Here is an 18,140-nt window from a genome sequence, read left to right on the forward strand (position 1 = left end):
CAGTCGGTTATTGTCGTGGTTTTGTTAACTGCAGATCTGGCGTTTACATAACCTATTTGTATTGTTCGGTGAGGCTCGGCTGAGTTTGGTAGTGTGTTAATTTTTAATAATTGTCTGCCATCTTGGTCTTTGAGTCCATTGTGTCCCTTCTTTCCTTTCTGTTGGTTGTTTCCATAGGTTATGGATTGTCCATTCCATTTTTTAGCTTTTTGGTTAGGTGCATTGTATGTGGGCTGTGTGCATGGTTTGTGTGTTGTGGGTATATTATTGTTTGCAAGGGGGGTTGTCAGTGCATGGTGAATTAGGTAGAGACAGTAGATGATTAGGAGTAGTTTGTTAGTATTCATGTTGATGTTAGTGTATTTGGTGTTGCGACATGTAGAACAGAGGTAGTTGATTGAATTAGCAGTCAATTTTATAATTTGGTGTGTGTGTGTATAGTCCGTAGAATTATTTGATGTGATTCAGAGTGGATCTGGTATATTGATGGGTATTTCAGTGTACTGCTATGTGGCGCATAAAGGGCAATTAAAAACAATTAGGTTTTAAAACATTAAACAGGTCATAATGCAGTATAGCAGTCTTTGCAATGTCCACTTTGTATTAAAGTCCTGCTGTAGTTCAGTGTCTTGTTGTAAGATGGCTTGCTATCAGTAATATGGCTTGTTATCAGATGTAAGAGCCTTTAGAGTAAACAGCTGAGACAGTGATTCTTAGTGCAGTTAGTTAAAATCTTAAAATCTTAGCAGTTGTATGTATGTTATCATGTAAATCAGAGAATCTGAGTCATTATCAGGACAGTGATGATACTATCAAATGCAAGAGCATCTAGAGTAAATAGCTAAGACAGTAGTTCTTAATGCAGTAGATCAAAATCTTAACAATGTATGTTATCATGTAAATCGAAAAATCTGAGTCATTACCAGGACAGTGAGCACTGTTACGCTTTGGTACAATGCTCTTGTGTGCATGAGAATCTCAGAGTTTGCTATCAGGTAGTAATTCTCACTGCAAACTAGAAGATAAGAAGGTAAATTATCAATCAAGGACAATATGCAGGTAAAGGCAAGTACCATCTAGCAATTATAGACAAGCAAAAAAAAAAAAAAACCCACAAGCACCTGTAGTGCTTGCAGCCACAAGCAGGAAAAGCTAGTACCTTTTAACAAGTACAGCGAGAAAGGTTCTAAATTTGAATTTGTTTAGTTCCCTTTTGTTTGATTGTTCTCGTTCCAGGAGGTAATGGTGCTTTGTTGGGTCTGTTCGTTACGCCTGATGACCTCTGGTGTGACCGAGATGACATCTGCAAGGTTCCTGGTGGCTTGACATTGGGTGTGACATGCATCACAAGACCAGTGGCCTAACCATCTCAACATCTTCTGAGCTGTGATCTGCTGGCTATGACAGACCTGAATGGCAATGCAAATTAAAGCATCTACCCTCCCTTGAGGTAGGTAGGACCGAGCCTGAAATGTGTCTATAGCAGGGCTCCAATGTACTCCAACCATTGTACAGGGAGGAAATGGAACTTTGGGTAAGAAAGTTGATAAGAAACCCTAGTAGCTCTAACACCTGAATAGTTGTCTGCTCTGATTCTGAACACCAGCCCGAGAGGTGTTCTTGACCAGCCAAACATCCAGGTAGGAAAAACATGAACTCCCGCTTGCATAGCAATGCTGTGACTACAGCTAGATACTTTGTGAATACTCTGGGAGTAGACGCAAGGCCAAATGGCAGGACATATATGAAAGAACAGGAGAACAAAAAACCTTCCACATAGAGGAATATGCCAGTCACAATCTCCAAGGTGATAAGAAACTTATATTATTGAAATACTAGTAAAAAAAGGCTCGTTTCAAAACGCAATGAAACGGGTGCTAGCAAGGGAAATTCCCACCCATCCTCCCTCCCTGCCGAGTTTTATACCCCCCTCCGTCCCTCCGTTTCTCCCTGCCTCCCGAGTTGCAGACCCCCTCCCTCCCAGTTCAAGGCCCCCTTCACGGCCCTTGCACTGAGTTGAACCCCCCCCCCCCCTTGGCGCAACCCTCTGGACACCACCCTTTCGTCAGGAAAACCTTCCCCGAAGCCTCTGCGTACCTCTGCTGACGGAGGCAAACTTCTCTTCTCGGCTGCGGGGTGGGGCGTTCCTTGTTGAATGAGCATCTGTTTGTGCGTCTGATGTCAGACGCACGCACAGAGACTTGGACAGATACTCCTTCATCAAGCCACGCCCCGCAGGCGAGAAAAGAAGTTCGTCTCCGTGAGCAGAGGTAGGCAAAGGCCTCGTGGGAGGTTTTTCGGAGGAAAGGGTGGTGTGCAGAGGGTCGCAGCAGGGGGGTCCAGGGGGCAGTAACGCGGAGTGGGTGTGTTGCGATCGGGGGGGGGGGGGGGGCGTGTGTAAGTCGTTGGTAGGGGAGCGTGTTTCCCTACTCCTGCCTTTCCATTGCGTTCCTTCCTCGACGTCATCACGGTCGACGCAAGGGCGTGACAGAGAGACATGGTCAGTGGAGAGGCTTCACCACCACGAAGTAACAAACCCTTCACGGAAGTGGGTGGAGCTTGGGTCTTCATTAGAACGTTGGGGTTGCGAATTATGTCTGGATGGGGCGTGGCTGAGGGCGGGTGTATGAGTGACAGTGAGTGGTGCTGACAGGCTACAACAGTACAGGGCTTCAGTGTTTCCCTGCCACACAGTGAGCTTCAGAATTGGAGGTGAGAATTATTTACATAGATAATGGTGCTGAATGTATGAAACAGCACCCAAGGCTTCATCAGGTGTCCTTATAAAGCCAGCAATATTTATAAATGATCTAGAGATAGTGAGGTAATTAAATTTGCTGACAACAGAAAGTTATTCAAAGTGGTTAAATTGCGAGAGGATTGTGAAAAATTACAAGAGGAGCTTACGAGACTGGGCGTCTAAATGGTAGATGACGTTTAATGTGAGCAAGTGCAAAGTGATGCATGTGGGAAAGAGGAACCCGAACTATAGCTACGTAATGCAAGGCTCCACGTTAGGAATCACCGACCAAGAAAGGGATCTTGGCGGCGGCGTTGATGATACGTTGAAATCCTCTGCTTAGTGTGCTGCAGTGGCTAAGAAAGCAAATAGAATGTTAGGTATTATTAGAAAAGGAATGAAAAACTGTGAGGACATTATAATGCCTTTGCATGATGCGACCGCACCTCGAATATTGTGTTCAATTCTGGTCGCCGCATCTCAAAAAAGATATAGTGGAATTAGAAAAGATAAAGAGAAGGGCAACAAAAATGATAAAGGGGATGGGACGACTTCCCTATGAGGAAAGGCTGAAGCGTCTAGGACTCTTCAGCTTGGAGAAGAGACGGCTGAGGGGAGATATGATAGAGGTCAATAAAATAATGAGTGGAGTGGAATGGGTAGACATGAATCATTTGTTTACTCTTTCCAAAAATACTAGGACTATCGGGCATGCGATGAAGCTACAAAGTAGTCAATGTAATACGAATCTGAGAAATGTTTTCTTCACTCAACATGTAATTAAACACTGGAATTCGTTGCCAGAGAATGTGGTAAAGGCAATTAGCTTAGCGGGGTTTAAAAAGGGTCTGGATGGCTTCCTAAAGGAAAAGTCCATAGACCATTATTAAATTGACTTGGGGAAAATCAACTGCTTATTTCTGGGATAAGCAGCATAAAACGTATTGAGTTTTCTGGGATCTTGCCAGGTATTTGTGACAAGGATTGGCCACTGTTGGAAACAGGATGTTGGGCTTGATGGACCTTTGGTCTGTCCCAGTGTGGCAATACTTATGTACTTATGTAATAAAAATGTCACAATGCCAAACAGAGAAACTTAGCGCCACAGGCTGCAGTAACAAAGAACTAAAGATCACGTCTCCAATGGGAACATAAGATTGCCATACTGGGACAAACCGAAGGTCCACCAAGCTCAGTATTCTGTTTCCAACAGTAGCCAATTCACATCACAAGATCCAGGAACAGTAAAACTGATTGTATGCTGCTTATCCTAGAAATAAAGCAGTGCATTTTCCCAAATCCATCTTAATAATGGCATATGGACTTTTCTTTTAGGAAATTATTCAAATCTTTTTTAAAACCTGCTAAGTTAACTGCTTTGGAAGATGCCACAGACCCAATGCAAACTGGAGCAAGACAAAGTTCTTCAGACAGCAAAAGAACTCTTTGACAACTTGACTTCAACAGGGTAAAAGTTTATTTCACAAACGAAGCTTGACCCAATACAGGCCGTGTTTCGGCTATCCTGCCTTTATTGGGGGTCCTTAACCCTTTAGTGTCCAATGTTTCCATCAATCTGTTCCCATATGTCTTATTACGGGAACATTGAACACTAAAGGGTTTTAATGAAACACATAAGTGATCAGTCTTATGTAGGGTAAGGACTACATTTAAATGTACATATATTATCAAAATGACATCATTTAGAGCCATACCTGATCAATTAGCATTAAAACTTCAAACCACATTCTCTGGCAACAAATTTCAGAGTTTAATTACTCATTGAGTGAAGAAATATTTTCTCCGGTTTGTTTTAAATTTAATACTTAGTAGCTTCATTGCATGCCCCCTAGTCCTAGTATTTTTAGAAAGAGTAAACAAGCAATTCACATCTACCTGTTCCACTCTACTCAGTATTTTATAGACCTCTATCATATCTCCCCTCAGCCATCTCTTCTCCAAGCTAAAGTGGCCCATCTCCTTTACCATTTTCATTGTACCTTTTTTTTAATTTTGCTATATCTTTTTAAAGATGTGGTAATCAGAATTGCACACTGGTTGTGGTGTTTCCCCACCCAAAATCTGAGATACTTTCTGTGACTGACAAGTATCTTTATGTGGGTGTTAAGAATCCTTCAAGTCCAGAGAGCACAGCCAAATCATTTGTCTAAATCACGGGAAGTAGAGTACCCAGGGAAACCATCCCGAACTTTTCCTTGACTAGATATCTGTTCAGGGCTCTTAAGTCTAGGATGAGCCAAAATACCTCCTTTTTTGTGTCACTAGAAGTACTTGCAATAGGTTCAACCACATGGGTCTGTAGAAGGGAGGAATTCCTCTGCAGGCACTGCTCGGTGCTGAGAGCTGTAACAAAGATGCTCTTGGTGGACAACCTGGAGGGGGACGACACAAACTGAAGGCATAACCCCCCCCCCCCAGACTATTTTGAGAACTCACCAGTCTGAGCTTATAAGAGACCATCTCAGATGGAAAAAATGTAGCCTCCCTCCTACTGGTTGGCCATCCAAGATGATCACTTTTACTGCGGCTATGATCTCCTGGAGCCAGTCAAAGCTTGACCCCTGCTTCGACTGGGGTGCCAGCTAGGACTTCTGGAGCTTCTGCTGGCAAGGACTAGAATGGATCCCCTTGGGACTGGGAAGGTCAGGCCAGAGGAGTGTACTTACGCCATTGAGAGTACAGCCTCCTCTGGTTTCTGCTTGTATATCTCTAAGAAGAAAAGGACACAGGAGGAGTGAGCTGAGAAAGGGATTTCATGATGTCAATTTTTTCTTGTCCCCATAAAGATTAATCTCCTCAGCAGGGGATATCAGCCAGATTTTCCTGAACAGATGGTTCTAGATTTGACACACAGCCAGGTGGGTCTATGCATACAAATACCTAATGTGGAAAGCCTAGACATCACATTGAAAGCATCATAGGTTGCCCAGGCCCAGTGCTTTCGGCACTCCTCCTACTTGGATACTAGCTTGCGAGTTCTGCAGCCTTATCTGCAGGCAGAATGTCTGCAAACTTCGACATAATGTGTGCCAAGTCCTGCAAGTAAATGCTCATCGAGAGCTGGTAGGCCTCTTTGCAGGACACAATCATAAAGGCTTGGTAAACCTTCCTCCCAAAAGACTCCAAGATCCTAACATCTTGCCCCTGGTGGTACTAAGGCATAAGTCCTGGAACTCTTAGCTCTCGAGAGTGCATTCAACCATGATAGAGTGGTGGGGGAGCTGGGCCTTCTCAAATCCAGGAGCTTTCTGGACTCAATTCCTTCCTAGGAACTGGCTGCACAGAAAGAAGGGTCTCCCGATTCTTCATCTGTGCCTGCTGCAGGATGTCATGCATGGGCACTGTCACAGCCTCCTTAGATAGATCCTCATAATTGAGAATATTCAAAATAGCAGCCCTCCAAATGAAATGAATGGCTCTAACCATTTCCCTCAAAAATCCAGCAAAGGAGAGTGCCTCTGGTGGGGGAAGGGGGTTCTCAACTTTCCTAAAGAAGGGATGGGTCTAAAGGCAGACCAAAGGAGGCTTCCTCTGACACCACCTCTGGTTCCATGTCAGGCAACCAGGAACGGTCAGAGTCGCTCAGCATAGAACTCTTTTGGAGAGGGCTAGATCTGTATCTGCATTAGGCGACTAGACTAAGGTCCTGACCTGGAAATCAAAGGGAACTTCCTCCCCTGATGGGCTGGAGAGTAGTACTGCCTCGTTCAAGGTTGACATCAGCACCCTTCTAGGCACCTGTGTGAATGCACGAGAACCGACAAGTTAGGCGTCATGGACGGCATCGATGCACTCGAAGCCTCAGCATCGCACCAGGTCAAGATTCGCTCCAACTCCTCCTGTAGCATGGCCCAGGGCCATTCGTTAGAGACAGACATCGGTAAAGGCAGGGCTGGTGTCTGTTCAGGGACAGCCTGAGAAGACGCCTATGCCGAAATGTAAGGCTGGTCCCAGCAGTCAGGAGATTGGTGCATCGGCACCAACTCCATAGAGGGGAAGCAGCTCTCAGAGCACAGACACCTGTCGGGTATTGGGGGTGCTGATGACCTGGGGCTCCTGGCACTGTGTTTCAAAGGGGACCAATGTCAGTGCTTCTTCACCTTCACTCGATGCATGACATCAGGGTCCTTCGGTGCCACCGAATACAATACTGAATCCAGGCGCATCCTCGGTGATGGGCCAGGTGCTGACCGGCCTGATGGGACCCTACCGGTGCCCCATGTCGGCAGGTGGAGACTTCCCTTGATGCCGGTGCACCTAGTCTGATGCAGCTCCTCCCAGCCATGGAAACTGATGCTTCTGATGCCAATATTAATGTAGCATTCTTAGAAGCGCCAAAAAGTTTCTCACGCTGAGCTTCTGTTTTCAAGTCCTTTTTCTGCATTTTTAAACAAAGCTTGACCGACGGCAACTATGGAAGAAAATAGCCAATTTTAAATCAAATGGCTCAATTATGAGAGATGACAAAAAATTTCCACATAAAAAAATAGAAAAATTCCCGATGTGCTCGGAGCCTCAGAAGCCACAAAAAAATGAAGGCAACAAACATGCCCAAAAAACTAAAACTAAGGGGCAAGAGAGAACAATGAAAAACAGATAGAAAAATGAATATGTATCGCAATATGCTGAAGAGAGCTCACTAAATGTGACCTCTCTGCTCTTTAGAAAACGAAGATTGCTGGTCCCGCACACTCACATTGGACGGGAAGATACTTGCACATGTGTGGTGAGATGCTGCCAAAGGCTTCTTAAAGCAATAGAACCCTTGGAAGTGTCCACACTGGGATCCACTGGATGGCATCATCCAAAAGTGAGAAACAATGTCCTGGTAATCCTCAGAGAATAGTCCCCGTTTTGTACTTGTATACTTTTCACCATACACTCCTAGCATTTCACCAGTTCTTTTCACTGCCTCATTGCATGGTCTTGATTACCTTGTTATCAAATGTGATTATCCCCAGATCCCTCTCTTGTTTGACACACATGAGTACTTTACCTTCTCTTTATGCTCCCTTATATTTATTTTATATAAAACTTCTTATCCCACACTATCCGACTATTACCGACAGGTTACAATTATAACATGAACAGCAGTAATAATAAATGAGATACACCAAAACAATACATGACATATTAACAAAACATAAAACTTCATTAGGCATCAAAAAGCTTGCACAAAAAAATAAGCCTTTAAATGTTTCCTGAGCAGAATGACAGAAATAATTTGTCTGATTTCTGCAGGTATTGAATTCTATAATATTTCACCTCCAATATAGAAAAACATAGTGGACTGATGACAATCTTAAATGACCAAACATTCAGCAGTAGTTTGTCAGCCAAGCACAAGGTTCATGTTAGCCAGTAAATGTTCAAACTCTTTGCCAGACTAACAGGAGCTTCATTATTCCAGAGTTATTATTATTATTACATTTGTATCCCACATTATCCCACCTTTTTGCAGGCTCAATTTGGCTTACAATTCATCATGGATACTGGAAATAGAAAAGAATGTACATTTGGTTTTACAGCAAGTTTTGGGTACATGATGGTGAAATACATAATATTGGGAATAGAAAAGAGTATACATTTGTTTTAGCAGAAGTTTTGGTTACATGATGGTGATCTACATGATAGTGTTAGAGCCAAAGGCATTAGGTACAAGAAGGTGTGAAAGCAAAAGACATTAAAGAACATTCCTGGATGTCTTGAAGAAAGTAGAGTTACGCATGTTGTTCTTTATGATATATTTTGTCGAAGAGATAAGTTTTCAGGAGTTTGCGGAAAGTGGTCACTTCATAGACCGATTTCAGGTTACGTGGCAGCGAGTTCCAGAGCTGCGTGCTTGTATAGGAAAAGGTTGATGCATACATTGATTTGTATTTCAAGCCTTTGCATTTGGGAGGATGAAGATTGAGGAATGTGCGGGAGGATGTTTTTGCATTTCTGGGTGGTAGTTCTATTAGATCCGACATGTAGGCTGGATCGGTACCATGGATGATTTTATGGACCAAGGTACAGAGTTTGAACGTGATGCGTTCTTTGAGTGGGAGCCAGTGTAGTTTTTCGCAGAGGGGTGTTGCGCTTTCGTATTTTGGTTTGCCAAAAATAAGTCTGGCTGCCGTGTTCTGGGCTGTCTGAAGTGTTTTGAGTATTTGTTCTTTACAACCGGCGTAGAGTGAATTACAATAGTCCAGATGACTAAGTACCAGTGATTGTACCAGGTATCGGAAGACATTCCTTGGGGGAAATGGTCTGACTCGTTTTAGTTTCCACATTGAGTGGAACATCTTTTTAGTTATGTTTTTTGCATGGTTCTCAAGTGTTAGGTGTCGGTCAATGGTGACTCCAAGGATTTTTAGGGTGTCTGAGACTGGTAGACTTAGACTAGGTGTGTTGATGGTGGTGAATTCCTTCTTGTTGTATTGAGAGGTGAGTACTAGGCATTGGGTTTTTTCGGCATTTAGTTTCAGTCGAAATGCATCTGCCCAAGAGTTCATGATATGTAGGCTTTGGTTGATTTCATCGGAAATTTCTCTTAGATCGTGTTTGAATGGGATAAAGATTGTTACATCATCAGCATATATGAATGGGTTTAGATTCTGATTCGATAATAGCTTAGCCAAGGGTGTCATCACTAGGTTGAATATGGTCGGTAGAGGGGGGGATCCCTGTGGAACTCCGCATTCAGGTGTCCATGTGGCTGATGTTGTCAAGTTTGATGTCACTTGATATAAGCGGGTGGTTAGGAAACCCTTGAACCATCTGAGAACGTTACCTCCGATTCCGAAGTATTCTAGGATGTGTGATAAAATTCCATGGTCGACCATGACGAATGCGCTTGACATGTCGAATTGTAGCAGTAGTATGTTGTTGCCGTTTGCTATCAATTGTTTGAGTTTGGACATGAGCGTGACTAGTACAGTTTCCATGCTGTGATTAGATCAAAATCCTGACTGGGAATCATGCAGTACCGAGAACTTGTTTAGATACTCTGTGAGTTGTTTGGGTCCTGGATTTTCCACTGACTAAATCAATGACTGCACTGTTACATGGTGATAAGTCACATTAAAATGTGCTGTACACAGAAACATTTATAATGAGATAGCAGCACTTCTTGCTGGTTAACGACACTCCAATTAGCGCTTTTCTGTACCTAGGCTCTATGATTTGTGGGTTAGTCAAACATTTTACTTTATATAAGAAACAAAATCAGTCCATCAGAAGCCAAATTCAAGGCATTGTTCTAAGGTAACTGGGTACAACAAACTCATTTCTTTTTTCACTTAATGTTTCTGAGATTAGTGGTTAAAATAGATTTCAAACTCAATTTGTGCACGCAAAAATTAAAACTAACAAACAAGTGTGACCTGAAAATATGGAAAATTCAACAGACTTCGTGTACTAGGTTCTACAGGTATTTATAAAGGCATAGAAATCAATTGTGTTGCTTTTTCTTTAGAGTGAAAGTATTAATATGCTCTGGTGATATCCCATATATGTACAGTAAGTATGGCCTTTGGTATTTATCCAATAATACTATCTGATCAAGTTATTCCTAATAAAGTGTGTACATAAACACTTTCTTGGTATTTCAGAAAATGGTTATTCTTCTCCCTTACCTGGTAGGTAAACACCCCATGATTGGACGTATTAATAAATAAAGTATTCTCTACATTTCCCACTACTCTTGCTAGAAATACCACATCAAATGATGTGTTTCCTCCAGGAAGAATTTTCTGAAAAACAAAGGTATATATACAATAAATAAAACCGTGTGCGTATGTAATGTGTGAAAAAATAAGTATTAAAAATCATGCTACCATCACAGATAGAATGGAAATAAAAATGTCATTACCTTTCAGATTAAGGGCCCTGTTTACTAAGCCATGCTGTAGGAGCACTAATATTTTAGTATGCACTAATACAGACACCTATTATATTCTTATGGGTGTGTCTAGCATTAGCGCGTGCTAAATTTTAGCGTGCGCTAAAAAGTTTGCATGCCTATTGCGTGGCTTAATCAACAGGGACCTAAGTAATAACGTTATCACTTACATTTTTTTAAAAATTATTTTCTGATTTGTCTTTCCGTAAAGTTTTGTTTTTCTTTTATTTAAATTCCGACATAACTGTTCAATTGGAATCAGAGAGAGAGATGATACCATGAATCTATATCAGAGCTATTTGGGAATTTTCCACTCTCCCTCTCCTTCAACAAACCATTCCCTTGGATTACAGTAGCAACCATCCTGGACTGGGAAGCCTTGCAGTCTGGCTCCCTTCAGAACTCTACTATCATGGGCCCTGACTCAGGCCATCTAAGTGTGACTTCCATGCCATCTGTATTAAGCAGCTAGCTAATTTTGGGTCAAGATGGGTAGAATGGCTATAAGGAGGCATAATCCCATGAAATTATGGTACATCATCTCTGAAATAAATATCAAAATCTTGCAAGCTGTTCAGTAAGCTAAAAATCTTTCTGCATAGAAACTTATTTCAGTAAAAGGGCTATGTCCTACCCCTTGACCCTTGGGTTGCCTAATTCCCAGAAAGTCCAAAATAGATCTGTGTTCTTTCTAGCGAGTTTTCAGCAGACTAAACTAAAACCTTTGCTGGAATTTAGCTACGTCGCCTAGAATATTTGAAGTCTAGTGAATCCTTTTCATGAGACTGTGTTGTTGCTGTTCAAATGATGATACAAGACTGCCATTTAATGTAAAGTAAACATATCCTAATGTATGGATGCTAACAAGCACAATTAAACAGAGTAGACTGTGATCTGGGTACCAACCACAGTGACTTTCTAGATAGTTATTTGGAACTCTGAGACTAGAGGTACAAAACTAAGCCCTGGATCAATTTCTAAATGGAAAGATCCCAAACAAAAACCAGTTAACGGTACCACACTGGAAAATACCCATAAAAGGTTAAATTCAATTACACATGAAGCTTTATTACCTTTTGATGGAGATCACTGCAAATCCAAAACTAAGAGTACATATGAAAATGTTATTTTCTTCAGCATGGTGCCCCTCTAGATCCATATTGGGAAATTCACTCAGTATTAGCTCAGATCTTCCTACTGAGCAACAATTATTACTTAATATGGCAAAGAATTTTTGGGGGGATGCTCCCATTTCAGGTACTGAGTGGTTCTAACCTTGATCACTTTCTACAGTACCAAAGGACTAGATTTTATGACCCTCGGCATGTTCAGTTACCAGAAGTCATGATAGAAATACTGCAAATACCAGAATACAAAAGGGTTATCCATTTTCCATTATGAACAGCAAAATTCTTAAAATCGAACAATTAAAACAATATAACTTACCCTATTTTGAAAAAATGATGCATGAAAGTGTGATGTTGTTGCAGATATTGATACTAAAGATATTGTTTCTTCTGAACTAGGATTATGTAAATAAACCTTTTCCATTTTTGGCATCCCCACCGGCCTGTTGAAAATAAGTGATAACAAATGCCTTAAGGATTTGCTAGTGATTGAATGATACAGTTAATTCATGTCAAAAATTAATCAAATATCTTTAGAAAAAACAAGAAAACACATTTCCCTCTCAATAACAAATTGAATCAAATGACTCAATTTTGAAAAAATGTATCCAAGCTGTGGCACTCCTAGGCTTATGAAGAAGCTTGGCTGGGTCAACGCAGAAAAACGAGTATATAAATAGTTGAAAAATATGACTAAGGGAGATCTAGAAAGGATCATTCAGGTCTGTGAAGAAATCGTGTGTTTGGATATTTCCCTGTTTTAATTATGTCTGAAGTGTATTTCTCCTATTTGGCCAGCAGATGGTACAAGTTTATGCTTAAAGCTGTTATAGGGAACTGAATGTTCTTTTTCTTTAACACAAGCAGGAAGCAAGCAGCAGTATACATTTAAAACTTGTTGAATGAGCTCTGATTGGCCTGGGATTTGAAACTGTCCAGTAGTGCTGGATGTTGCTTCAGTATTGGCCTGGAAGAAGCGGGAGGCAGATCTCTTTGCTAAGGCTCTGTGAACAATTATATGTCCTGATCTTTCCAGGTACTGTTTAGACCGTATATAGATGTTTAGTCAGTGTTATAATTGATCCATATTTCAGTTACCTGTTATTATTTGCCAATTGCACATTTTTGTCCACTGTTCCAAGGTCTGAGAATAAACAGAATTCTTTGTTCATTCTGCCTGTCTGGACTGATAGAATCCTGGTGGTTTGTGTGTTAGGTCTGTGAGTGCTTTCTGGGAACCGTGGGACCACTAGGAGTGTGGCCCCAGTAACCCAAAAATCACTGGGGATAATTTGAGAGTGGGAATTCGCCCAGAGGCGGCTGTGACCCTGTCGCTGGGAGGGGGGTGCTAGTACAGAGCACAAGCAGCAGGTGCAATCGGACCTGAGTTGTGCTGGGAATAGACCTTCTTAAGTGGCCACAGGGTAACACCAGGTGGGTGGATAGGCATTTCATCACAAGGCCTTTTTCTTTTAAAATCTCAAGGAGAGCTGAAAGGATCTAGAAACACAAAAAAATCATCTCAGACTCAAACAGACATTATTCCAAACAAAATTCAAAAGCAGTGAAATCAATAGAGAGAGACTATTACTCACGTAAAATAGAGTTAATTGTCTTTAAAATCAGTCTTTCAGAGAGTTCAAGGGCCAGTTAGATACAGACTACTCTGTATCTAACCACCATACCTCTATTCAGGAAATCTAGATTGCCCCAACTTGACATTTCGCCCATTAGATTGTAAGCTCCTTTGAGCAGGGACTGTCCTTTTTGTTAAACTGTACAGTGCTGCGTAACCCTAGTGGCACTCTAGAAATGTTAAGTAGTAGTAGTAGTAATTTTAGTAGTGTGCTTAGCCAAATTTTTCACTGTCAAAGTTAACAACCTGCGAGATCATTTAGTATTATACAGGCAACTGCTATACCGTTAGAATCTAATCTGGATAATTCTGATCAGAATATTAAACTTAACCTTAAATATGAACTGAGACCAGTTCAATTTGTTGAATGAGAATGATTTTGAGACATTACTACTGTCTACACACCCAACACTTACACTTCTATATTAGGCCCAATCCCCTAAAAAATCTTGACTACCAAGCTTCGCTCACTGCATCTGTATTTAGTAACAATGATGATAAATATAGATTTGTCTATACCTTGGAAAGAAGCTGTGGTTTGTCCAATAGTAAAGAAATTGCTTTTAGACTCTTCTCCCCCTCCCCAGAAATTACAGTCACAAATCTATCATTTTCTCCAAATTGATAAAAAAAAGCAGTACAACTACAATTAAAATATGTTGACAACAGGAACCTAATCCACACATGGCAATCAAGATTACGAGAGTTGCATAGCATCAAAACAATCCTAGTATCCATGCTTAACTACATTTGAGAATAGTTAGATAAAGGATCAATTGCCACAGTGGAGTCTGGATTTATCTGTGGCATTTGATTTAGTTGATCATTCGATACTGCTTGCTTACCTCAAACAGGCCTGGCTAAGACAGTTTATAAATTGGTTTGTTCTTTTTTTATCAGACCATTCATTTTATGTTTCTCATTGTGTACAAAACTCAAACCCAGGAGTGTGGAGTTCCTCAAGTTCCATACTTTCCCTGATTCTTTTTAATCTATTCATGAGTCCATTAGCACTGTTGACTCAAGAACTTGGTATGGTAGCCCACTTCTTTGCTGATGATATCCAACTCACTGCTTATGTGAATCCGCTGCATTGTGTCCTGGCCTCTCTACCTGGGGAGCTCATTTGAGAGCGGATTCAACCATCAGAGAATGGTATGGCAGCAGAGCCCTCTTAAATCCAGGAGCATTTGGATCTGGTACTGTGTGCCTACCCTCTTAGGTGTGACCTACACTGAGAGGGGAGATTCCAAGTTCTTAATTAGTGCTTCTTTAAGGATAGGATGTGATAGTACAGTGACCCCTTCCTTAGGAGACGACTTGTAGTCCAGGACAGTCAACACCTCCACTCTAGGCTCTTCCCCCATTTCCAACTTAAATAGGATGGCCAAAGCCATCTCCCTGACAAAACTGGTGAAAGAGACCCCCTGGTGGAGATTTTCATTTCTCTTAAGGTGGGGAGGAATCAGAAAGTATCCCATTTGGGGGAAAGGAGGGCATGCGCCAAGAAATATGGACGCCTGACTCCTTAGCTCCTGACTCCTCTCCTTAAATACTGAGCTAGTCAGCTACTCCAGCACAATTTTCATCTTCTGAACTGCCTATGCCAGGCAGCCAAAGTACACTCCACTTTCTCCAACGAAACCTCCAGCCAGCTCTGAGACTGAAATCACCTTAAATGCCATTAAAGATGAGATCTTTTCTGTTAAAGAGCTTCTACACGATAACATAGTCCTACTGAAGAAACTAAGCAGGACATTTCTGAATTAAAATATCACCTGTCCGATGCTGGCTCCCATCTTGATTTAGTTGAAACCACATGTAGCACTAATTCGGTGTCCATCTCATCTCTGAGCTGCAAAGCCCAGGAAATTGAAACACTTCATAAAGAAATTGAAGAGATAAATAATTGGTCCCAAGGAACAATCTACATAACCTGGGCATTTGTGAAGGTACTAAAGGCAAGGATCCAATCACATTTCTGGAAACTCTGCTCCCAAAGCTGCTGGATATAAATTTCAAGCATCCCTTAGAGACTGTAAGAGCCCACTGTATGCCTTCAAAACACTCCACTAATCAAACATTTCCGAGACCAATTGACTTAAGCTTTTAAGGTACCGACATGCACTGGCCATTTTACAGAAAGCAAAACTGACATCTCCAATTACTTGTTTTGGTGCTAAAATTATGATCTTTCCAAACCTCAGCAAGACTACCGCTCAGAAGCTCAAGAAGTTCCTGACCATACGAGACTCCCTTAAGCGTGCAGGTGTTCAGTTCAGCCTCTTCTACCCCACGCGCATGAGTCACATTAAACAACTCTACTAGATCTTTTGAAGAACCAAAAGAGCTTCAATCCATTTTGGACTCTGCAAAATACTGATAGCCATTTGTCTTAACTGCTTATGATCACTACATGCTTTTTCCCCTCTCAGCATGCTTTCCTCTCAACTGGTTAGTAAAATATCTAAGAGACATTTAATTATGCATATCTCTCTTAAGTTCTGTACTTTGTTAGCAATGTGCATTCGATTATTAATTGTTAAATACTAATTTGTGCTTATAATAGTTTTTGACCCTGTTAAATTTTATAGGGTTACTACTTGTTCTGTTTGCTATGTTATTAACTGTCAGCTTGCCTCCTCACTGTGCCCTTTTAATTATAGGGAGTCTAGGCAGTTCTCATTCTCAGTCCTCCACTACCCATACTATACTTATTTTATGCACACTAGAGTTTTATCACTTTAGTTTGGTTTTTGTCTGTTCTTTGCAACCTACAATGCTGCAATGACACTTCTAAGAATTTGCTGATTAGTCTCCTTTAAGTTGCCTCTATTACATAGATGCACATTATTTCCATGCTCTTATTTATTTAATTGTACACAACTTATAGCCCACAAATACCAATGTAGTTCATTGACGGTTACAAATAAAAGAGTGAACACAATGAAGCCTAAAAACAAAAAAGTCAAAACACTTTTTAACATAATGAAGTTGATAAAAGAAATTCTTAACAACTGAATTAAATGTGGCTTCATACTAAAAGTACTATCCACCTCCACCCCCAAAATCCTAGATTCTGTCCAAAAAGGAAAACAATCTGCCCCAACAGTCACAATGTGGAGTCAAAAAGGGTGGTCTAATGGCCCTAGCAAAATAAAAACCTGTCTTCTCTATTTATCTTAAGCTTATGTTGCATAATCATTCAACTAAATCAAGACATTTTAAAATTTGAACATAAGTTGCATTCCAATCTTCAAAGACAGGACACAGCACTACTACTTTTCATTTCTATAGCGCTACTAGACGTATGCAGCGCTGTACACCTGAACATGAAGAGACAGTACCTGTTTGACAGAGCTTACAATCTAATTAGGACAAACAAGAGATAAAGGAATATGAGGATGATAAAATAAGGATTCTGAACAAGTGAATAAGGGTTAGGAGTTAAAAGCAGCATCAAAAAGGTGGGCTTTTAGCTTAGATTTAAAGACAGCCAGAGATGGAGCTTGACATACCGGCTCAGTAAGTCTATTCCAGGCATATGGTGCAACAAGATAAAAGGAACGGAGCCTGGAGTTAGCAGTGGAGGAGAAGGGTGCAGATAAGAGAGATTTACCCAGTGAAAGGAGTTCCTGGGGAGGAATTTAGGGAGAGATGAGAGTGGAGAGGTACTGAGGAGCTGCAGAGTGAATGCACTTATAGGTCAATAAGAGGAGTTTGAACTGTATGCAGAAAACGGATAGGAAGCCAGTGAAGTGACTTGAGGAGAGGGCTAATATGAGCATAACGACACTGGCGGAATATTAGTCGTGTAGCAGAATTTTGAACAGATTGAATTGGAGAGAGATGGCTAAGTGGGAGACCTGTGAGAAGCAAGTTGCAATAGTCTAAGCGAGAAGTGATATGAGTGTGGATGAGGGTTCTCGTAGTGTGCTCAGAAAGGAAAGGGCGAATTTTGGTGATATTATAGAGAAAGAAACAACAGGTTTTAGCAGTCTGCTGAATATGTGCAGAGAAGGAGAGGGAGGAGTCGAAGATGACCCCAAGGTTACGAGCTGATGAGACAGGAAGGATGAGAGTGTTATCCACAGAAATAGAGAATGGGGAGGAGGAGAGGTTGGTTTAGGGGGAAAGATAAGAAGCTCAGTCTTGGTCATGTTTAGTTTCAGATGGCGCTGAGACATCCAGGGAGCAATGTCAGACAGGCAGGCTGATACTTTGGCCTGGATTTCGGCTGAGATTTCTGGTGTAGAGAGGTAGATCTGGGAGTCATCAGCATAAAGATGATACTGAAAACCATGGGATGAGATCAGAGTACCAAGGGAAGAAGTATAGATGGAGAAAAGAAGAGGACCCAGGACAGATCCCTGAGGTACACCAACTGACAGTGGGATAGAAGTAGAGGAGGATCCACTAGAGTATACACTAAAGGTACGCTGGGAGAGATAAGAAGAAAACCAGGAAAGAACAGGGCCCTGAAATCCAAGTGAGGTCAGCGTATCAAGGAGTAGGCTGTGATCAACAGTGTCAAAAGCAGCAGATAGATCGAGAAGGATGAGGATAGAATAGAGACCTTTGGATCTGGCCAGGAATAGATCATTGGAGACTTTAGCAAGTGCTGTTTCAGTTGAATGAAGGGGGCAAAAGCCTGATTGAGATTGAGTGGAGGAGTGGCCTAGGGAGTGGAGGAGTGGCCTAGTGGTTAGGGTGGTGGACTTTGGTCCTGGG

General features: G+C 41.5%; 1 protein-coding gene across 1 annotated transcript in view; it reads right to left on the reverse strand.

The window, feature by feature from the left end:
- Positions 1–18,140, reverse strand: part of TMEM131 (transmembrane protein 131) — a 489,982-nt gene that overhangs the window by 249,645 nt on the left and 222,197 nt on the right. Inside the window, exons 5-6 of the mRNA XM_030201383.1 lie at positions 12,093–12,216; positions 10,381–10,497 (exon numbers count right to left, since the gene is read on the reverse strand). Coding sequence (XP_030057243.1) covers positions 10,381–10,497; positions 12,093–12,216 — 241 coding nt within the window. The remainder of the gene's footprint in view (positions 1–10,380; positions 10,498–12,092; positions 12,217–18,140) is intronic.

This window comes from Microcaecilia unicolor, chromosome 4, assembly GCF_901765095.1.
Source record: "Microcaecilia unicolor chromosome 4, aMicUni1.1, whole genome shotgun sequence".
NCBI lineage: Eukaryota > Metazoa > Chordata > Amphibia > Gymnophiona > Siphonopidae > Microcaecilia > Microcaecilia unicolor.